This window comes from Pseudopodoces humilis, chromosome 5, assembly GCF_049639895.1.
Source record: "Pseudopodoces humilis isolate 2021_Gansu_Grassland_sample_001 chromosome 5, ASM4963989v1, whole genome shotgun sequence".
NCBI classification, from domain to species: Eukaryota; Metazoa; Chordata; class Aves; order Passeriformes; family Paridae; genus Pseudopodoces; species Pseudopodoces humilis.
In genome coordinates this window covers 61,103,342-61,127,157 of record NC_142204.1, presented here as the reverse complement: position 1 = coordinate 61,127,157, position 23,816 = coordinate 61,103,342, and the positions used below count along the sequence as shown (strand labels likewise).

General features: G+C 38.1%; 1 protein-coding gene across 1 annotated transcript in view; it reads left to right on the top strand.

Moving 5' to 3' along the window:
- The window catches only part of FAM185A (family with sequence similarity 185 member A), a 39,082-nt gene extending 16,038 nt beyond the window's left edge, over window positions 1–23,044 (top strand). The window contains exons 5-8 of the mRNA XM_005526079.3: window positions 3,103–3,144; window positions 8,397–8,492; window positions 10,778–10,912; window positions 20,118–23,044. Coding sequence (XP_005526136.2) covers window positions 3,103–3,144; window positions 8,397–8,492; window positions 10,778–10,912; window positions 20,118–20,233 — 389 coding nt within the window. The 3' untranslated portion in view covers window positions 20,234–23,044. The remainder of the gene's footprint in view (window positions 1–3,102; window positions 3,145–8,396; window positions 8,493–10,777; window positions 10,913–20,117) is intronic.
- The last annotated feature ends 772 nt before the right edge of the window (window positions 23,045–23,816 follow it).

Genomic DNA, 23,816 nt, shown 5'->3' with positions numbered 1-23,816 from the left:
AAATAATGTTTAAAGTGGGCTCAGTTAGACCAAGCTTGCTCAAGGCCTTGTCTAGTTGAGCTTTGAGTATTTTCAGGTCCAGAGGTTGTATGACCTTTCTGGAAATCTTGGTCCACTCTGAATTATTCTTCTGGAAAGGTGGGGAAAAAACTATAAAAATCATAATTTCTATTATGACTTGTATCCATTATTGCTTCTTCCTTCTTGCTGCATCACCAGGAGAAGAATGTCTTTTTTTCCTCCATACCCTCCCATTAGCTAGTTGAAGGCCACAAGAAGACTCCTCCTTTTAAAGCAAAACAAACAGATGCTTTCAGAGCATCTGTAGCTTGGCCTGGGTCTCTAATCTTCTCAATAGCCTTCTCTGGCCTTAGTTAAGTACACCAGTGTCTTTTTTGACTTGAAAACTGGAGACAATATTCTAAGTGCAGCCTCACAGGAGGGCTTTACTTGCAGTCTGTACTCATCACACAGCTCAGTGTGCAGCTGACTTTCTTTACTCACTCCCACTGGGGATGGTGTCCATCAAGATGCCCAGGTCCTTCCTCACCTGCAAGGCTTCCTTGCAAACAGTCAGCACTCAGCTTTTGCTGCTTTACATCAGTAAAGCCTGTGATGGACTTTATATTTGCTCTTGGCCTTTTCTTCTCCTAGTCTAGGACAATTACCTAAAAGAATCACACTGGAAAACAAGGTTACTGAGGTTACTTTATGTATTTGCCCTCTAATGTATATACAGGAAGGGGTGAACATACAACTGCCTTGAAGTTCAATGACTTGAATAAGACCAAAGTAGAGTATCTGCCGTCTTCCAAAGATAGTGCAGTCCAGTGCTTGAGCTTGGTGTTCTATGATCCCTCCAGAAAATATACCTCTTGATATGCCTAAGTGTGTTCTGTACAGTTCAGCTACATTTCTGGGTTTCTCTTCTGGATTTTCAGTTAATTTTTATATGTAGAGTGGAATTGTAACTTTGCATTTTAAATTTTCATCAGACTAAAGTACAGACATGTCTATAAAGAAATGAAAATAAAATTAATTTCTGAAGTGGTAAAAAGTTGCATAATAGTTTATTTTCCCTTTTTGTGCATTGAAATAATCCTGCCTTATTGAGAGCCACCAAAACAAATTGAAGGAATATAAATAACACAGCATGAAGTGTTGCCTTTAAATCCCAAAATCCATCTTCTGTCCCTGGTTCTATACTGATCCTGATTGCAATACAGTAATTTGAAATTTTACAATGTTCATTGAAGAAGCAAAGATTGTAAGTGATAGAAAAGATAACTCTTTTTTCAGAAACCCCAAAACACTAGGGCACTGCTCTTAATACTCTGATAAAATTATTATGTTTTGGATATCATAGTATTGCATTACACTGAAATCTGTTGGTTGTAATAATCAATTATTTGGTTGAAACACCTTTGGTCTGGTCTTTCTCTCTTTGCCCTTGATATGCCCAAGAAATATTTGCCTAACTTAAAAATCCTAAGGTAAGCACTGGCCTTCAGAGAACAGGTACACGACCAAAAGTGCAGTTCTGTGCAGGACATTCCTGTCTGCTTCAAAAGCAGCTTTTGATCTAGCTAGATGCTTGAAGTGAGCTTTTCACACCAGTACATTGTTTTGATGTGCAGCATTGGTGGTTCTGCCGTATAAGTATGTGTCTAAAAGGAATTTGATTTCTACATGTTGAATATTTTTCAAGGATCCACTTATCAAAACAGAAAACCCCCAGATAAACAAAGAGCAGACCCAGGGGCTATATGCTGACAGAGTGTAATCTACCTTCAGCTGCTCCATGGGAGCTGCTGGCTGACAAAACCCTAGGTCTTTTTGTAAGTTGTACCAAACTAAGTGCCAGTCATGATAAAATGAGGATAAGGGTGGGATAATTATAGCATACCTTTTAAAAACAGCACAGAGTGAAGCCAAACATCTTTCAAGATCATTGAAAAGTGCTTTTGTTTCTGCTGTGATTTTTAGAACTCCAAACTATTTTGTGCAGTATGAGCTTGAAAAGATAAATTTAAGATTGTTGATGATAGGCTGCTTTTTTAGCTTTTAGCCCATGAACCACTAAGAAAAATACAGGTCATATACAGTGGAATGCACTCTGCCCTAATCAGTGTTTACTACTGTGTAATTACATAAGACAGGGTAGAGCTTAATCCATTTGCAGTTTTTAAAACCTCTTTTGAAAGATCTGAGAATTATGACTATTGTGTATTACTAAACTGCATTCAGTTTCTGTGGTCAGCCTTATTCTTCATTCTCTCTTTCTCTTGGCAGATTGAGAGAATGGCAGGGATGACATGGTGTGGTTTAGTTTTTAATTTAAGGCATTTTCTGTGAGCCATTTATACATGGAACTGTAGAATTTTGTACAATTTAGTTACTATTAGCAGTATAGATGTCTATACTGTCACTATAGATGTCTATACTGTCACAAGGTACATCTGTTGTCCTTCCTGATTCTCTTGATGTTATGGGTGAAAGGGCAGAATTTTGAAATTTTAAGGCTGGAACACCTGTGGCTGTTTAAAGTGATGCAAATTCAGTAGAAGACCATTCTACATTTTGTCTCTGACACACTTTGTTTGATGTTCTCCACTTTGCCCAACGTACTCTGACTGAAGTCAATGGAAACGTTGACAAGGGGTTGTCATTGTAAATCAGAATAAGTTTGGAGGGAGTAGGAAATGTTGAGTGGGTCCAGGAAGTAGCTTTGCAGATAACACACAGGATTTCCTCCAGCAGAGGTGGGGTATAGTTGTATAAAAGAGGAAAATAGAAACTGTTTGTTATTCATGGAATTGAATTTCAGTCATCCATAGTGCTATTGCAGGTAGCAGAGCAATTAAGAAAAAATTGCCCAAAATAAAATAAGACAATATTGTGCATTAACCTTTCACATTCCTCTTACTTTTTTTTTCTCCCTCAAATCCAGGTGGTGTCATTGACTTAAAGTTTTTCTTGTCTGGAATCACTTAATTGTTACGCACATGTGTTGAGATTTTTGTTTGTAAAGCAACAATATTTAATAGAAATAAATATGTTTCAAAAATAATGTTTTTAACATTTTCCCCCTTTTCATTTTAGGTAATACCAACCTTCAGACCAAAACAGGGAGTATCACAGTAGGTAGGTTCTGCTTTCTCTCTCTCTTGCTCTTCTCCTTTCTAAAAGCTAAATGTTCACAGGGGAAGTAGAAAGGAGCTGATTTCACACAGATGTTTTTGCCTCCTTTTCAGGAGTAACACTGATTAGTGTGGCTGAATAAGACCCTTTCCAATCTCAGCCTTTTGTGGTTGGGCAAGGCACACGATCTCACATGATACCCAATAGTTGCTGGACTTTACGTAAGTTAGACTGAGTCTAGGTGTCATCTTTTAGATAAAGATGGGATAAAAGAACATGAGAAAATTTTTAAGTCTACCTCAAATACAGTTTTGCCCTCAATGTAGTTCTCTATATTACATTTATTGCTATCAGTGGTTAGCTATGTTTAATTTTTATATCACGAAGCTAATCATTGATGTATTCTTATTTGGGGAGGTGATGGGAGGGCTTGTGATAATTTCAGTGCTTTCAAACTATTACGCTAATAGTTTTCCCTTCAGAAATGAAAATAGCTCATAAACCTTTTTTTGGGAACCTGGGCATTTATATGACAGGATAACTCAGAGCTATCAGTTATGGTATACCTTCTGTCAGTGCATTTTATAGCACACAAACACCAAAGTGAGAAACTCAAATTCTAATTATTGCTATGGCAGAAAATTGAAGTAACAGACTCATAGACAAAGCTCAGTGTATTTTTTGAATGTAGAAGGATTTCCTCAGGCCCAAATCTTGAAGACTTCTGCTGGAGATGTTAACTGTAGTCACTCACTAAGCATATTTTGGAGACAATCTCTAAGAATTGTTCAGGGACTGTTAACAAATCTTATGTTTCTAAGAGCTCTATATTAACATTCCTGGAAAATGAATGCAAGACACATACTTATGAGTTAGTCATTAAACCACAGAATTAAATTCAACTTGCAAGGCTGTTTTTCCTTCTCTTAAATAAACTCACAGGGTATGAAGAGTGATTAAATAAAGGTTTCTTAATATAGGAGGTAGCTTTTTCCATCAACAATGATGATTATTTTCCTTAACTAACAGGTTCAGCTTAAGCATTAAGACACATTTTACAGTTGAAGAAAGTTTATTTTTCAGATTTCAATTCTGACAGCACTAGCTAGACTTCATCTTTTTCTAAAGAGCATTAAACATCCCTAGTATTTTTATGGATTTTTCTAAAGGTAAAAGACTTTTAAGATCCAGACTTTCAACTGAAAATCTGAGAACACCTCCTATTTGACCAGTTTGCTCAAGGCCTTATTTTAGCTGGAGGGGACCCGCAGTGATCATCCAGTCCAGCTGTTCTCTCTGAAAAAAAAATTGCTTCCTAAAAAAGAACCATTCCCATTAAACCTTTCACTGGACTCGGGGGAGAAAACCTCAGCAGCTCCTTGTGCCCTTCCCCTCCTCAGAAAGCCGTGATAGCAATGAGGTCTCCCCCTCGGTTTCCTTTTCTCCAAACTCAACAAGCCAGGTGGTTTGGTTGTTTGGGCTTTTTTGGAGCAGAGTAATTTATCAAAAAGAGATTATGGCCTTTACAACCAATAGATATAACTTAAAAATTGGGGTAGAACATAAATCATTAAGAGGTAAAAGGATAGCCTGGATAATTTTGTTAGGAAAGGAATTGTTTTTGTGAGAGTTTGTGCTTTTTGTATTGCCTCATTTGTTCTGCCAGGTCCCCGTGGTGAGTATGGTCAGGACTGCTGAGGATTTTTCAGTAGTATGTGCAATTTTGTGAATTCTAGATAATAAATAATAGTGAAGTCCATTTAATGACTACATTTCATTTTCTTATAATACTTTTCATATGACAGTTTTAGAACAATGAACTAAATAGAGTATTTGCCAGTTTTCTATAAATAAGAAATACAAGATAGCTAAGCCGGAATTAAATCTTCATCACGCTTCAGATATGCTGGAATTTTATTCTCCTTCCAGTCTGTAATCAAATCATAATAAATATTTGGTGTTCCTATAGAGATTGATTCTGTCACTGATTTTACCATGAACAAGGTCAGTCTTTAGGTGCCATTAGGAAAAGTATGTTTTTACTTAGGATTAAACACAAGTGATCTTTCCTTAAATCTTTCTTTAGTGTTTGGCTGATAAAGTGAACACTAAATGTTACTTTTGTAGGTCTTTCACTGATTTTTTTTGTGCAGTCTTTCCCAAGTTATGTGACTTTAATTTTATTCTTCAAGCCCTTTTTAATTTTCATAAATCTTAACAAAGACTTTTGTCCTTGCCAAGGACATCTTGCTTCACTGTGCCCTTTTTTTTTCCATCTTTTTTTCTCTAGTACCAGTAAATTCTTAAATAGCTAAAGCTGCTCAAGAGTGACCATCTGTTCCATTTCTAGTAAAAGGCTTTGTCCTTGTTCTCCCCCTTGAAAAACCTTGGAGAAAACCTTTTCCCTGTCAGTCCTCGGCAAACTCTGAATTCAAACTATATATTTTTTCCTTATTTTTACCTTCAGTTATTCACATTGATATCAGCTAGAACTGGGTATATATTTGAAAATAAATTGCCTTAGGTTTGATCTGTGCTAACCATAAAATACATATTGTCTCCATTACTATTTGTTATGTGTTTTATCCTATCAGCCTATGCTTCTTAGTGTATGGTAATTTTTTATTGTTGAAATACTTATTTATTTAGACTAGGGCACTTTTCTGTGCCTCATCTTTGGGTGTTTTGTTTTTTTTTAATCCATTTCCCTTTTATTCCACTTTATTTGTTAAGAGTTAGAGACAAAACAGCAACTTTACGGACTTTGAAGAAGTGATGAACAATTCCATGTTTCTTGGTATTATTAATTGTATATACACACTTGTATTTAACATTATATCTGTAATGTTCATTACATAAATCATATTCTGTTGTTTCCATAAAATATATTTCATGTTACTTCCACAGGTCAAAGCTTAACAGTTGTTTACTGTACAGTATTTTAGTGTCAGGTTTAGTGTTTGGTTAGTGCTGCCAAGCTTCTTGGTGGTTTTGAGACTCTGCTGTAGTTTCTTCAGCCATAGGAAACTTTGTATTAGTGAAGTGCTCTGGATTTGAAATCTGGCAAGTCATCCTCCCAAAACTGTTCTTCAATGGAAAAGACAATGTCTTCCATCTCCCTCAAGGTTGTTTTTGGCTTTCTGATAAATCTGTGCCTTGGTAAGCCTGTCCTTACTGCCCTGCTCCTGCTTCCTTTATTCATGCTGATGCCTTCTGCAAACCCAATCCAGTCTCTCACAAAATGAGATTTCTTTTTTTTTTAGTATTTTTTAATTGAAGATCTAGGAAAGCACACTTTGTTCAGTCTTGTAGAATCACAAAAGTTGTCTTCTCACTGGGAAGAATCTCACAGGAGCTGCTTTTGCATTTGAGAAGTGGGAAGAGTAAGGTTTCAGTGGGTAAATGTTGTCCCTCTAAAGCAACAACAGCTGGTGGTGTGTGGACTGTTTGTAGCTGTTCTCCCTGGAGAGAGCTGCTGTTCTGTCACAGGAGACTCTTCTTTCTTCCTAGAATAGATAAGGAACTTATTATGGGTTGTTTAAAGCAGAAGAGTGGAAGGCTGAATGCTTCCTGTATCTGTTGCCAACAAAATCTCTGTCAAGATTATGTGGAGGGTTGATAATTGGCTGTTACTAAATTTGATGGGGAATATCTGCAAAGCAGCTTTTGCGTGAAAGCTTTTAGTGATCACTACTTAAAACGTGCATTTGAAAAGCTGATGCATGTCAAATTTTCCAGTTCTAATGACTTTAACTTTTCAACTATTATGGGCAACCTTTTAAAAAGTCATTAGTTAAAATCAATGTTTCATTTTCACTTAGACAAGCAAAACTCTTCTTTATTAATGAAGAGTTAATTTTTTTTTTCAGATTTCGAACAGGCCTTCTTTAATACAGAGTCTTGAGATGTCAGAAGCATTCACATTCGGTTCTAGCTACTAATGTTTTCTTTATAGCCAAAGCCCTTCTCCATTTCTCAGCTAAGTATGGATTAGCTGCTTTTTTTTTAATTACTTTCCCTTCCAAAGAAATCAGTTTCAGCTGTGGGATAAAGATCCTTTTCTGTGTTTTTGCTGTTGTAAGCAATGCACTGATCTTTGGCATCTGTGCTTGAAACCTGGGATCAGAAAAGCTACAGATGAATTTAATTAGAGGTAAAACTGTATGGCAAGCATAAAATGTTAATATGACACATCCTTGTTGTGATTAATCAAATTCATTCTCTCATTAATGCTTTTACTTCTTAAAATGGGAAGTTTCATTCAGGTGTTATTTTATTATTTTAGCTACTTCTAATAGTTTGGCTGTTGAGTTTGCTCTATGCATATTCAGAAACCAGTCTTTATCAGCATCTCAGGATTTCTTGCCAATACTTTAATTTCTAGCTTTGTCTCTAAAAACACCTCTCAGTAACTGCCTTTTGCTTACTTTAAAATGTAATTTTTTTATGCTCCTCTTGGGTTTTTTTATATTTTCTTTGCCATTTTTATTATGTATAAGCCTGTTCAGTAGTTTGAAAGTAAACTCTTTGGGACTTCACTTAATATTGTGGAAGTCTATGTATTTAAAATTGGAATACATTGCAAATAAAGACTACTGAAGGGTACAATTAAAGCTTCTTAAAGACTTTCTATTTGTAAAAATTCTTCTTTGCAAATTTTTATGATCATAAATTTCTGCTAATGAAGTATGAAAGCAAATTTAGTCTCCCTATTCTAGAGCACAGAACAAATGCTGTTTTCTTGCACATATTAAACATTTGTTGATCATTTGAATGTAGTAAATCAGACTTTACAAAACCTATATTCAGTTATTCTGTGTAACAAGATGAACAGCTGCTTGATTTTTGCATGGGGTTTCTTTCCTGGGTAAAGTTCTCCCTGCGCAGATTCCGAGCTAATGAACTCTTTTGGAAACTAAAAGAGATCTTAGTATTCAAGTTTTGTGCTTGATTTTCACACAAAGATGAGGACATTCCTCTGAAAGAGGTGCACTGCAGTTGGGCCCTTGTAGACGTAGAACAACTGCAGAGCTACAGCCTGAGGACCAGAGTGTGTCCCAATTCTGGACTGGGGAGATAGGGTTTTTTCAGAAGCCTATTACTCTAAGTGAAGGCTGACATCCTGTAAATTATTATGATACTTCTTAAACGGAGAAGAATTGATAAAAATCAGTTTGAGATATAAAGAAAAAATCTGGTAAGTCTTTACTTAAAAAGAGTAAATGATACACAAGTTTTGTTTTTTTTTTTTATAGATTCATCAGATGGAAGTCTAAAAGCTTCTACGTATCATGGGACAATCGATGTTTATGTCAGTCAATTAAGAAAAGTGGATCTGAAATCCCAGAAAGGTTAGCAAACTAAAATATTTTTTGTGGCAGATTTTGGTGTAAAAGAGAAGGAGATAAAAGGTTTGTTTTTGGTTTTTTTTATCTGTCTCTAAAGAAAAGTTTGTGATTGTTGGCTATTTACATCTTTTTTTTTCATCATTATTGGAAGATGTCTATAAATACTTAAAATATAATAAGCTCTGTAAGGGATAAGAATGCTTAAGATGGATTAAAAGTAGTTGTGGTTTTCAATGTTTTTCTTTTTTTTCCTGGCAATATACCCAGCAAAATTCTGCAGAGCTGACTAGTCTTACAGTGTTCCTTTTCCTTGAGCAGTTTTCTCCATGATGCTGTATATGCAGTGATAACTGACACACATACATTTATTTTTCTTGCCTTCTGACTGAAATGTCTACTGTGAAAATTTGAAGGCAGAAAAACAAAGATAGGAGAGCCTTACATTAGCATTTGGCCTTAATTTTCTCTCCTGCTTACTCACTAAAATTTCTTTTCTTAGTTAAAAGCTCTCACCTAAGGTTGAATTCATAGTTTTACCACTCTGAAGATATGATACTGTAAATTACAGAGCCCTGAAAACATCTTGTTGATCCTAGTTGGAAAAAAAACCTCACAAAAAACCGAAAATGCAAACAAACAAAAAACATCCAAAACACACTACAGCATTTTTATACTTGACTTTAATGTCATGTCAGGCACTTCAGGTGGTTTAAGTGAACCTGGTATTTAATCCACCTCTGTCTCCTCTGAGACAATTCCTGTGCCCTGTTAAAACCTAACAGTTACTCTAAATGGGACTGATGGTGTCAATGAATTGAAATTATTTGTGCATCTTTCTGTACAATCAATTTTTTTTTTCATTAGTGAAAAGAAATTTATATTATTTCTTGGTTACCTTTTGTGTCACTTATTTTGCTAAGTTAATGTCTATTTGAATTAGAAGAGGAATATATTTAATAAAAGCTAATTAATGTTATTTTCAAAATATTTTCTGACATCTCTTCTGGCAGCACAGTTTAGTAAAGGCAAAGTTGAAGTTCTGTTTCTGTTTACCCTGTAAATTCAGAACAACTGCTGACAGCTGCAGTGTAGAAAATGTCCCATTTGTGATAAATGAGCTGCGTGTGTGTTGGTTTTTATGAGTCATCACTGTGCAACTCTCCAAAGAGGACCCAAAGATGAAGACCTTTTCCCTTTCCTTTTCTAAGGCCTTCGTGTATGCAGAAAAATGCGGGCCTAAATTATACTGGAAGTTATTTGTTCATCAGAACTGTCACAGGCAAGTGATTCTGCTGAGTCTAAATTGCTTAGCTAGGGTTGCTTTCTGGTGCTACTTAGTTGTTATTCTTACCATGTTCTGCTTAAGTTTCTGGAATGTATGTCAAGAAACTGTTTTATGTTTTTCTAAAGTGAATGTTAAAATTGAGCAAAAACTAAGGAGCACATGAAAAGGAAATGTATTCTGAATTTTTTAGGTTTTTGATGTAATGTGTAGGAGAGAGCTTTCAAACTTTGTGAATGAGTTATTCCAAAGATATGACTAATGTGAGCACGTTGGGGGCCCAGTGTCTGCCTTTGGTCTGATGCACAGATGCACATATTTAGGGCAAGCAGAAGTCAGAATATCTGGTTTTAATCTCAAAGTAGAATTATTTAGGCCACCAAAGCTGCAATTTTGCTACTAGTTTACATGTTAGTGATGCTTAGTCTAAGCTGGTTAGTCAGCTTTGAGAATGCATCTGCTGGAGGATGTGAACAGCTGTCCCTGAGCAGTAAAGCAAAGACAATCACCAGTGCTCACAGTAAATGAGCAGCATCTCATCCTTCCAGAGCAATTATTTCATCGTGTGCTGTGCAGTGGCTGGGTTATTTGTCAAGTCTTATGCCCTGTCCTTGCTCAGGAATGTCAATATGCAACTAAAAGATGAACTTAGTCGTAATACCTTTGAGATCTGTTATATTTGCTTCCCTTGATCATTCTTGTAATAAGATTCTCTGCCAAAAGATAATGCTAGAAGTGTATGCCACTATTTATTTTCATGTCTGTGAAGGAAATACTGTGATATCTATTTTCTATATGTGACATACTCTGTTTATGATAAATGAAGATACCTTCATTTATCCTTTCAGTGACTAAAAAAAAAGAGGATTACTGTTTCTGAAGACTAAAAAAAACCAAAACAACCAAGCACAACCAGATAATTTGATTCCATTTAGTGGAATAATGGACTATTTCATGCTTTGATCTCAGGGTTAAACTAACTAGCTTTCACTTAAATTTATACCAGGTTCAATTACCGTCAAGGTACCTGCGTCTCTCAAAGCTTATTTAGAGCTGTCTGGAAGAAAAGTGGATGTGAGCTCAGAGATCCAGTTAAAAGAAACACAGAGTGCCTCCAAAGACGATCATGTAACTCTAAGTGGTAAGGCTTACTAATCTTGGCTTCCAATAAATGTCTGTCTGGCCTAAGTCAAGGGCATCTACATTTCTTTATTAGTTTATTGCCCTTGGCGGCTGCTTGTTTAATCTGCTTCACATTCAGATGTTTGCTTGTGCTGTTGTACTCCCCATGTTACTGGATGACTTGAAAATTTTATTTGGTAAATGACTTGTGAATGTAATCAACTTCTTCTAACAAAAGTCTTAGAGCCAAATTCCTCTTCAGTGCTAGTCCAATGAATTTGTGGGAGGTACTCCAGAGCTGAATTTGACCTATTGCTTTGTTGGCTTAGAAAGTCACGTAGACTTTCCTAGGCAACCTATCATATTAAAAATATAATTTAAAAATATCTGTCTGTTTCTGAGTCAAAGGGGGAAGTAAAAGGGGTATATGGCATATATATATATATATATAAAAATGTACAGTACTGCAGGATAGGCTGAGAAATGATGGGTGGGAGATGAGAAGAGCAGAAGAAGCTGGAGCAATAGAGAGGGAGTACATGGAAAGGTACCTGCAATTACTGGAAGGATTCTTGTAAGGCATTTAAATTTGAACTTAGAATCCCAGGTCTTGCTGTTTCCTGCTTTAGAAAGCAGTTGCACAATTCACTGTCAGGGTGTGTATTTCTCTCCCCCAGTCCAGATGTGACTACCTAGAAGTTAAGGCTGTTGGCTTTTACCAGTTAAACAGTTTGCTCTAGAGAATACATTAACTTAATGTGTCTGAGGGCTCCAGCTTTATATTTGAACGTGTTATGTCAGTGTGACCTGATGTGATAGCAGATTGGGTAAGGCTTTGGGTTTTGCTCTGGTTTTAAACCTAAGAAAATGTGCAGAAAAACTCTTTTCCTCCCCCATGTAAGATGGTAATCTTAAAGTCAGGAAACATAAGAAGTGTAATTACATAAGTTTAGTATGTAGCCTGCTTATATCATCTCTTCCTCCCTAGGAACAGTAACTAGCACTTAAATTTAATAGTGATTATTAAATACAGTTTCTTTAAAAACCATAATTAGAAGTTCTCAGGCTAGAAATCTGTGGAAGGACCCCAGTGAGAATCTGTGAAATGAAACATCTCAGCAGTAAGACAAGACTTCTTTTCAGTGAATGAGGACCATGGGCCAATCAATCATCTTGCTACTTTGGCAGCATTATAGATAAGAGTGGTGTTTCAAATATACACAGCTGAATGACTGCTCTGGTTTCACAACCCAGTCAGTGTTTATGTAGGACAGTCATCACTGAAGGAGATGTCATTTTTCAACCCACTGTTCTGTATGGAAATGATCTAGTCACTTGGGGCCAAAAGTGACTGATTAGTTAACTCTCAAATATGCATATCCCAAAGGCACAGAAATCATCAATAATTATACAAAGGCAATAGTATTAGGCCAATGAGTATCAGTTTTTTAAAGAAGGTAAGGTATTACATAAAAAGGGAGGTACTTCCTGGTTCTATTTCTTTGTCTTATGGTGTATTCTTTCTGCAGACAAAGAACTTACCCCCTCATTATCAACAATTGCTTCTTCCTAAAAGTGATATTTGCTAATTTACTTGTTTAATTAGATTCTCAAATAATTGAAAATTATTTAATACAATTTCTGTATCCTGAGAACATTATTCACTGCTGAAGTTTCAGATACAAGGTCCTTAGCTGTCCTGCTGCTGTGACTGAAGAAATGTAAAATAGAGAGGAAAGAGGGGCTTTGCCAAGTGGTTTAAAACAGTATCACAGGAAGATGGCAGTTTAGGAGTTTTGTGCTTTTGAGTTCAAAGATTAGTTTAAAACCAGATGATTTTTTAGAAAATCCAGTTCTCATGTGAATAACACGGGAACTGTGACCTCTTAGGAAGCTTTACTTGCCTCTGGGAATATTTGAAAGGACAGTCCAGTGGGAAGACAGGGTGGAGTTCTGCGACTTGGGAAAACATGCACTTTGTCCTGCACTTCCCTGCTCTAGGAAAGCCTTCCCTACTGCTTTAGAGCAGTTATGTACATCATCCCCCCCAACTTCCACACCGAGGGGGGAGTCAGTACAACCCCACAAGCACTCACAGCCAGGGTTTTTCCAGAGAGCCAAGGAACAGAGGGGGATGTAGTGAAAGCAAGATGATGCAAGTCTGGAGTGAGTGCTCCAGGGACAGAAGGATGTGTGAAAATGTGTTTTGCTCTTTTAGGAAAAAAAGGGACTTTCCTGCAAAATTGAGACACTTGCTGAGAAAGGGAGGGAGCTAGAGAGCAGTGACAGGGAGTTCATTCTTTGAAGTAATTTGCAAGGGCAAGGCATCTGTTTCCATTGGCATCAGTAGGTAGTATTAGAAGTAGTATGTATGGTAAAGTGCAATGTTACAAAAACAGAGTAAACTCTGGTCTAGCTTTTGTCAGGGGAAGTGTTTGGCTGTCTGTCTTTAGAGTGCTTGAGCAATTCCAGTAATTTCTGATTGTAATCATGTCAAGGTGTTCTTTCTTTTCACTGCCAAGAAGGGAAGCCCCTACTGCTCAGTTTGCCTTCTCCCTGTCTCCAAGTCTGCCTGTGCTCTTAAATCTTATGCCAGCAGAGGTAATTAGCTATAGGTACTACATGTGGTAAGAGAAAGTGTAGCAGGCTAAAAAGAGTTAAATATTTAAGCAGAAAATGAACTTAAGAGACTGTTATGTCAAAGGGGTTGCAAACATGTTGAAGGTCAAGGTTAAAGTTCAAGTAATTTTGATTTCTATGGTTTTTAGGCCATTTTCCAGTAAGTTCAAAGTACAATGTTAGGAACAATTACCACGTAGTCCCAAGAGGAGCAATATTTAAATAATATCAGGAAATGGTAGTGTTACACTATTGAAAACAAACAGCATTAACATGCTTGTTCTGTAAAACTCAATGCTTTGCCTTTGCATGGCATTAGTAATAATTTGCTGGAATCTGTCCAGTTTTGAGTACTGTCCTTCAAAACTGTAGAATCTCTAAAGAACATGTCATCAGAGTCCTAAAATCATGATTAATGAGAGAAGACTGAAAAGTTCTGGTTTTGTCTCAAAAGAGAAGACAAAGGGAAGAGAAGATGCATTTTTCTAGTACATAAGAAGTGGCTACAGAGAAATAAAGAAATAAATTGTTCTGTCCACTGGCAATAGGACTAGAAAGTATAACTTGACCTTATGGTAAAGGAAACTTCGTTAAACAGCAAGGTAAACTTCCTTGTAGCACTTTTCTGGGGAAGAAGTAGGACTGTCAGTACTGCAGATTGTGAGCATTTCAGACCAAATGCAGTGCTTCCTCCAGAGAGGCTTTCAGCCCAGTTTTCTCGTCTCAGGTTGATTTGACCATCTGCTCCCACCCATTCCACAGTAACAAAGGAAGGCTATCAGCATGAGGACTAAAAGAAATGCAGCCACTGGACACACATTAGCCACTTTGGTTGCCAGCTTGTGTGTTAACCACTGTAAACTTGCTGGAAAAAGTCTTGCAGTCATTCAGAGACTTTATTCAATCCTTGTAGCTAATGGTGTCAATTTACATTGACATAATTGTCTTGAAAATAAACAATGTCAATCTCATCTCTGAGTGGTGCCAGGTACTCACCTGATTTTGGATGTTTCTCCATCCTTGCCCCAGTTCTAGTGCCAAGTTCCTATCCAGTGGCAACCTTTCACCAGATGCCATCTGCTTGGTGCTGAGTAATTTTTTAACTTTGCAATCACTTCATCTGGTTTGCAGCAGCTGTGTGAGTTTCCATGGTAAAAGTCCCACCATATCACAAGTGCTCCTCAGAGGCTGTGGATGTTTGTCATGGTTCTTGTGTCTCCAGGTTCTTACCTTCTCAACTGGGTAACCTTTAAAATACAATTGTAAAATACAACCCTTTGTATTTTTCTGTCCCTACACAAGGAGCATGTGCTTTGGGAGTTACTGTTTTCTCCCAAGTCGAGACATACTTGCTCCTGGTTGTTGTCAGCATCACAGCAATTGCAGCAGTTAACAGGACTTTTAGGTTTTGGTGCTAATCCCATCCTGGCTACAGCACAAGAGCTTTGCTAAGCCACCTGAGAGAAGTATTCCTCTGAGCCGTGCTTCTGGTAATGGGACTCTCCCACGTTAATTTATGCCTTCCCGCAGATGTGTATACAGGGCATGGAGAGGAAATCCCACACTGACTTTTCTAACTCCTTTTCCACTGTGCAAATTTTCAGGTACACATTGCCTCTACCTTATGGGTTGATGAAATATCTAATTATTCTTTTAATACTGCAGAACTTCTTAGCTGGCTTTCTTCCTGTGCCTCTGGAGAGTCAGCCTGTCTGTAATTATCAGATTCCTTTGAGAAGATGGACATTGACACTGCTGTCCTACCTCTGGCTTTTCAGGTTTCTCTTACTGACATGCTTCAGGTTTTCTCATCCTGCCTGGTTCTCCCTGTAGATTGTGGTGAGAAACACCTTTCTCCTTATAACAATCACTCATTCAAGCATGCACTGAAATATTACGACTTTCACTTCTGCTTGATGTTCCCTGCTGGAGCAAAGGGGATCTAGACAGATGTTTCCTGCCATCAGGAATGATTACTTTTCACTGTTCACTCAGTGGTCTCTCATACAGTAGTACTGGGAGAGCAGCCTATGGAATGCTATGGCCTTCCCTTTAGGATTGCTTTAAGGCCAGTGTGCCAGAGGGGGCTGACTGCATGAGTCTCCTATACCATGCACAAAGCTTTATGGATGGATGTGTTTAAGAGTCTTCATTATGAGAAATTCTATATTGCTTACTCCAAGGTAATGTCTGTTTTTAGCTGCCTGGAGTTCAGGGGGTGAATACAAACACAGCTGAAGGGCAGTGAATAACATGAGACAAGAAACTTGCCTTTAAAAGGGAAATAACTGAAAGAGCTTGTATTATGTCAGTCTGCTGAAACTTTAGGTTTTATCTGAAGTTTACCAGCTGCCCAAGTGTAGAACTCCTTCTCCCACTGTGCAGCTGTCTTGGGTTTGTTGCAGTCAGCATTGCAGTCCTGATCCCAGGAGTAACACTATCTGCTGTCATGCCTCCCCTGTTTAGTCTGTTCTCAAGGCACTTCAGAACTTTCATTCTTTCTTAGAAGCAGTTTTTATTGACTCTTAGCCATTAGAATTGAGTGGGAAGAGCTTTGTTTTATAGTGTCCCTCTACACACTGCCCTCTGTGAAGCCTTGATCCTTAAGCAATATCTTAAAAAAAATAAACAAAGGCCCAGGTTGTATCTGGAAAAGATTACATTCCTTTGAGTCAAATAGAAAGTTCATCCAACTTTTATTAAACACATTAGATGAGATGCTATCCTACAGATTTTTATTGGTTTCAGCTTGCATTCAGCTCAAGCTGTTCACAGCCTTTTGATATATACTACAGTCCTAATGCTACCAATGAACAACACTTAAAATATGATCCTCTTCTTGTGTTTTGTGGTATGAAAATAGAGCTCTCAACTTCTCCAGTCTCTAGGAAGGCAAGTAAATAAACAGTCAGCACTTGACTGTGTAAAGTTTTGCATATGTGTTACCTTCCTTTAAACACCACATGCTGGAGAGGGGGAAAAACCACAACCTTTTTCCTGGGCATTAAATTGAAAAGGTGGCCACACAGCATAATGGTGTATCTGTCTTCTCATGAACTCCTGCTGCTTTCTTGACTGGTAGGTTTTGAAATTAATTTCCCCCCCACCCCATTCTCAATCCAGGAGGCTGTTTGCTTTTGTGATTTAATCAATCTAGCAAAGTCTTCCTCAAAATCCACTTATGTTCTCATTATATTCAGAGTACAAGCAGTGAGTACAGTTAAGACCCAAGCAGCCATCAGAAGGTCTCCTACTGAACCTTGTTTGATTAGTGCCTCATACACAAAGCTATTTAAATATCAGAAATAACTTTGAACCTCCTACTAGTGATGGGCTTAATAACCTTAATATTTCCCTCACAGGAAAATTTCCAGAAATATAAGGAAGAAAACTTTTTTCTACATTCAGACAGAAAAAGCAAAATGAGAAACAGAGCTCTGACAACAACTCAGCTTTAAAATGGCTCGTGTAAATTTGTTCCTGTGTTCCGTAAACTTTTCTTTAACTTCTTTGCCAAGGTGCAAGCAGTGCATGAAACCATTTTCAGCACTGATTCTGTGCTTCAGTGTTTGTTTCTTGTGGAGAAGTACAAGCCATAGTCACAAAAACATGAGAGAGAAGAACTGGGACCAAGCACTCCAGTATGCATTTTCTGGAAATATATAGCTGCCCTGCATTTATTGTGTCCTCTCTCCCTAGGAGAAAAAGCTGTATTTTTAGTGTGCTACAGCTCTGTTAAATGATCAGCTGAAATTTTCCTTTATACTTTTTTGTTGGTTCAATTTCTTGTCACCTGGAGGCTGTTTCCTGTTTAAAAACCAGACTGATGACATGTTTTGAGCACTATTTATGCTTAAAAGACAGATCGTATTTTAATTTTCCTTCTATACTCTCTGATACAACACTATTGAAAATCAGTGATTCAGGAAAGCTCTGAGGAACTGAACTTCCAAATTTTAATGTATTCCATATACAACACATTTGTCCAACTTGGTGATTCATCACAGATTTAAGTCTTCAATTAGATGGTGAGTAGGTCTGTGGATTCTGCTTTACTGTAGAAATGATACACTGAGTGGGATTGAGACTGCTGCTGTCTGGAGCAGTGAGGAGTGCAGAAATTGTGCTAGGACATCCCCATGGAGATGCCTGAAGGCAAGCTGTAGTCTGATAAGAAGGGACACTGAAGTGACTGACATAGTTTGGCTCCTCTGAGAACTCTGTACCTCCAAACCATACCTCAGCCTATTATGAATTGCTGTGGGTTTGGCCCATAAACTTAAATGAATCCCACTTAGAACAGCTAAAGCACTGAAACACTATTGAAAAGTTCTGGCACATAGGCCTGGGTTGTGGAAACCAATGCAGTGATGTCAGTTGGAGTTTTGCCACAGTTTTTACTGTGGCCAGAATTTAATTTCAGCTGTGTTACAAGTCCGAGCAGAGCATGTTTGCAAGGTTGGTTCAGAATCTGCTTCCATGCCATCCCTCTTGCTATTCCAGGCTCAAATTAGTTCTAAACTTAAAATTCACAAAGTTAATGGGACACTAAAATAATAATAAATGATACTTTGTAAAGATAAACCAAAGTGAAGGGTGATGTTTATGATAATGGCACTGATTTGGGACTTTAAAGATCCCAGTTTAATTCCCTATATGGACACAAATCTTTTGTATAAATTTGGAAAGTCGCTTATTCTCTCTTGGCCTCAGTTTCTTAATTATAAAGTAAGACTGAGTTGAGCTCTCTTCTTTGTTATACAGTGAACTTTACAGGCCATGACTATGAATATGGTTTATGTGAAACATGTAAGAGATACTTCAGAGTTGTGGGGTTTTTTTAGGCCGTTATCATAAGGAAGCATTAATAGCAGCAAAATGTCTGGTCATCTGGACAATCAGGTCCTGCCATGCCTCTTTTCAGTGTTTACAAAAACAATTAAAATCTTTGAAATTACTTAGCCAGATTAGTATCTCATGTAGAGTCATGCTTTAACCAGAACCAGCAATTGAGCACCAGGCAGCCACTTGCTCCCCACCAATGGGATGGGGGAGAAAAGCAGAAATATAAGTGAGAAAATTCATGGGTTGGGATAAAGAGGCCTTGAAATTAAGACAGTTTGATGGATAAAGCAAAAACTGTGCATACAAGCCAAGCAAAACAAGGGATCCTTTCACTACTTCCCAGGGCAGGCAGGTGTTCAGCCATTCCCAGGGAAGCAGGGCTATATCTCATGTAAGAGGTACTGGATCAGACAAATGCCTGGTCACTCTGAATGTCCCCTGCTCCCACTTCTGCTCTTATACAGAACATGACTCCATACAGTTCAGAAAATCCCTTTGGTCATTTGGGGTCAGCTGTCCTGGCTCTGTCCCCTCCCAGCTTATTCACTCCCCGTCTCCTCGCTGGCAGGGCAGTATTAGATGCAGAAAAGGCCTTGGAACTCTGGAGGGGCCACTCAGAAGTAATGAATTTTATATATTTTCAACACTGTTTTCAGCAGAAATATAAAACATGGTCCATCCTAGCTACTATAAAAAATATTAACCCTACCCCAGAGAAAATCAGTACATGTAGAGTTTGTGTAGCAAGGTTTTGGTAGTGGAGGCTCTAGGGGTGGCTTCTGTCTGCCAGAAGCTTCCCCTGTGTCCTGCAGAGCCTGTGCCAGCCTGTTCCAAGGTGGACCGACCACTGGCCAGGGCTGAGCCCATCAGTGATTGTGAATAACGCTGCCAAAGGAGAAAAACCCCACTGCACACCAGCAGCTGGAGAGAGGAGTGAAAATATGTGAGAGCAGCAGCCCTGCTCATGTGCAGGCCGGTGCAGAAGCAGGGGCAGGAGGTGCTCCAGATAGCAGAGCAGAGATTGCCCTGCAGCCCCTGGAGGTCTGCAGGGCTGCACAGATCCACCTGCAGCTTGGGGAGGACTCCATGTCAGAGCATGAGGGTTCTCCTCCTGCAGAGGAAGGAGTGGTGGAGACAATGTGTGAACTGACCTAAACCCTCATTTTCTGTCTCCCTGTGCCTCTGGTAGAGAGGAAGTAGAGAAATCAGCAGTGAAATTAGGCCTGGAATGAAGGGAGGGGTGACTGGGATATGTTTTTAAGATTTGGCTTTATTTCTTATTTCCCTTCTCTGATTTGGTTGGGAATAAATTAAATTAATTTTTTCCACAAGTTGAGTCTGTTTTCTCTGTGACAGCAATTGTTGACTGAACTCTCCCTGTCCTTATCTTGACCCATGAGCCTCTTGTTATATTTTCTCTGGCCTATTCATTTGAGGAGGAGAGTGGTAGAGTGGCTGTGGTGGGCACCTGACATCCAACCAGGGTCAACTCACCATAACACATTTCTTAGCTTAGAATAAAAAGTGCAGTACTATATAATAAAACCCACTACTCTATTGTAAAGATGTATTATGGGAAATTAGATTAATGCAAAAAAACTGTATCAAAAAGGAAATGTCGGAAGTCTCTGCTGAAAGTACACAAATTCTACCAAATGAAAGTGCTATAAGTGCTTCCAGGGAGCTTGGAAAAAAATGACAATGTGATGATGATATGTTTATTGTGTGTCAGATTAAGCTAAGACAACTCTCTTTTCCAGGTCACATGAATCAAAGGGATGAAACAGACAAATGGATTAAGGCTGACACACAAAATGGCAAAGTGTGTCTTAAAAGCCAAAGCTGGATCCAATCTGTCAAGCTGAAGAGTTCTTGAAGGTGAAATAGGCCAAAGAGATTAAATCAAGAATCTACAAAGGAACATTTTTGTAAAATTATGAAACTTTTTGGATGAATATTCTTAATATAAAAGAGAAGCTATTAAAAATGAGAACATTTTAACTCAAGATTTGCCTGTGACAGTGCTGGTGCTAAACAGTCTGGTTTACTTTTAGTGCCTTTTAGGAATTAGATGATCTTACATAATCAGAATTTATATAACTTGACCCACTTAGCATATCAGTTTAAAAGCTGGTAGCTTTCAAACAAAAGTTTGGAATTGTCATTTAAAAATAAAAAAGACATTTTCAGCACTTCCAAGACGACATGCTTTGCAAGATCTGTTTTACTTTTAATTTACATGTCTTAATACTGTGGGAATTCTGCTGGTTTATGCAAAAGGCAGAGAATTTTCTTCAACCAAATGCTGTCATGGATAGGAAAAAGTCACTTTCAGTGTAGTTCTTCTGTGGTCTTCTCATTTGATGTTTGAACCTGGAGCAGTTTCTGCCCGGGTGATGGATACTCTGTAAAAATACTTCTTTGAAATGGCAGAACTTGTTCCGTGTCATCCTGAACCTCTGGTTTGTGGATAGAAAGAAGAACTGAAGCTCTGTCTGCCGCTGCTCATCTGTGAAGAAAAGCTTTTAAAATAAATGGAAGTCCAATGGATCTGGCTGCTTTCAAGGAGGAACACTCCTCCAACTGGACTTCGGTGGGGAGTCCACATGAGCATTTCCCTGAAGGAAAAGCTGCCATAGAGGGGAAGCGTTGCCCTGGTGACTGAGAACTGGAATCTTTGTTTGTAGGGACTTGGAGCCCTGTCCTGCAAAGCTGCCAGGCACCTCTTGGAGGCAGGAAGGCAGAGGAGGGAGGTGAGGGGAGCAGCTAGACCTGCACAAGGGCAGGCCTGATTTTTGTGGATGGTTCTGCGTTATATGTGTATTACACATATAACACATTCCATGTAATATAAGCACACAGTAAAGTAAATGGAGCTTTTAAAAGCCTTTCCATACCTCTCTATGGCACCTTATAAAAGCAGTAGTGAAATGCATGGTTTAGGCTGACATATAAGAATCCCTGCCAGCTAAGGGGATGGCAAGGAGCAGGAAAGAATTCAGACTGTCAGCTCAGGCTTTAAGTTTTGTATATATGTGTATGTACTTTCGGTCATAATGGTACATTATGAAATTACCTCTCCTTTGCCACAGGATTCCCCAGGAGCTATAATTGCCCCTGGCTAATGGATTTCAAGAGTCAAGGGCAGCATGTCTGCTGTAATTCAGAATGGTTAAAAACTCCACTTCCTGTTTACTGTTGTGTATACTGTTTGTTGAGATGAGGTGGGCACTGAGGCATATGGCAAATTATGTGTATTTTTAATATAAACACTAATATATAAAACATTTCTAATAGTATTACTAAAGGTATTAGAATATTATTAGATATGAGTTACTATAATTTTGAAAGTCACAAAATTAATAAATTATAATTGTTTTGGATATCCACAAAAATGGTTGAAAGTAATGATTTCTATGCCCTGCTGCAGCCAAAGTGAAAAAAGCACCTCAAGATTCACACCACGTGAAAACATCAAAATATTCTAGTAGGTACTTCACAAGATTGAATCCTTTTAATGGTCCCATTATTCACCTGAAATACAAAGCCTGTCAGCCTCTGAGATTAAGGTTCTGGTTTTTGGGACTGCTGCATCAGCAATTTAAGGCAGAACACAGTAAGAAAACATGTTATTTGTTCCATATTCAAAAGAAAGCAAACTCAGGCTTTGAATTCATTAATTTTCTAAATGTAGCAGGAGTTAAATGGCAGGATTGTTAGTTACTTGTTTAAAGTTTAAATCAGCCAGAAGAAAAATTGTGCTACCACTAAAGCTACTGATTATATTCATTCCAAGCTAATACATGTTGAGACCAGGTAGAATGTTAATATAAAGGTCAACAATGAGTTGAAGGACAAATTCTTGGGAGTTTCTCCAAAGGCATTGAACAATGTCTTGTTCCACTAAAATGAGGTTAAACTGTATTTTTCTCTAGACAAGGGAAGATCAGTAGGTTATCAGCAATTAGAATTTGAATGGTAAATCCCCCGTGTGCTCATATATCTTTTCTGTCTGATAAGAAGTCATTCTTGTAACTGGAGCATTTATACTTTAACACTTTTTTCATCTGTGCTCCCTTTAATTTGGTTCTTCTGCTCTGGCAGCTGACAGCCAGCCCACAGTTCAGACCTGCAGACACGAACATCAGCTTGTTTAGACAGTTGGACTCAGCCCAAGAGGCTTTTATGAGAATGAGGGCTCTGGGTGCACAAGTGACTGTTGAGAAGTGGAGAACTGTGCTTGAATATATGGGTGTAGTTGTGTATTAAAGAATCTGCAGTCACTACCTACTCACTGCTCTCAATTTCTCAAGAAGGCTGTACTTGATGAGTACCAGCCACATCAAGTGTGAAGTTCGCTGGGGAGTCAGAGTGTTTATGTCCTGGAGAGGACCTCCATGGCAAACAAGAACCACAAACACATGCAAATTTATTCATTGCTTACTCTGCATGGGACTACAAAAACTTTCATTATTGAAAGATGAAGACAGCTTGAATCAACATCTGAGAGTTAGCAGTGCTGTCTGAGTGCAGCTGTCTTGCTTGAAGGCATTCATACTCCTGTGAGAAAGATTTGCTATGCTTCCTTACTAATGCAACAAATGGCCTTTTATTAAAGTGTGATTAGTTTTAAGAAAAAATAACACAGTGGTCTTTTTATGCTCTGGAATAAAACCCTTGAATTGTAGAGATGTTGCACAATTTCTTCATTTTTCATTTTGAAGAATTTGTTTTTTCAGGCTCTGATCTGTGTTTTTTGGTGAAGGTGATTATGTTACCATCCCAGTCATATCCAAGCCAGGAAGGAGGGTCAACATTATGTTCCTGTTCCTCCAGTTCAGCTGTGTATTTCAAGACAGCTTGTCTGCAACAACATTTAAAAAATAATAATGACAAAATGAAGAGGCTCTTTTTACAAAGAACACTAAAACCAGTTAAATGAGGAAAAGTTCCTTGTTTTAATAAAAGCTATCAATATTATAAGGTTATTGTGGAAAGTACTACTGATAAATGAAAATACCAGAAGATAATTGGTTAAGTCATAGAGTCACAGAATGAATTAGGTTGGAAGAGGCCTCTGGAGAGTGTTTCAATCTGATGTTGCTTTAAATGTACCCAACAAGACCAGGTGAGTCATGGCTTTGCCAGCTGAGTTATGAATATCTTTAGGAATGAAGGTTGCCCAGTCTCTGGGATCCTCTTCAAGAGTTTCCTGATTAAAAAAATTAAAGTTTCCTTGTAATCAGAATTTTACATATGCCACTTGTTCTATCAGTGCACTTTGACAGTGGTCTGGCTCTATATGCTCTGATGAGAGCTGGAGACAGCAATAACGTCTCCTCCATCTCAAGCCTTCTCCTGGGACTTAGCAAAGCAATTCTCTGAAGGTTTTTAATATGTCACATGCTCCAGCACTTTATTGGTCTTGCTGGGCTTCATTCAGATTTGCTCTAGTATGT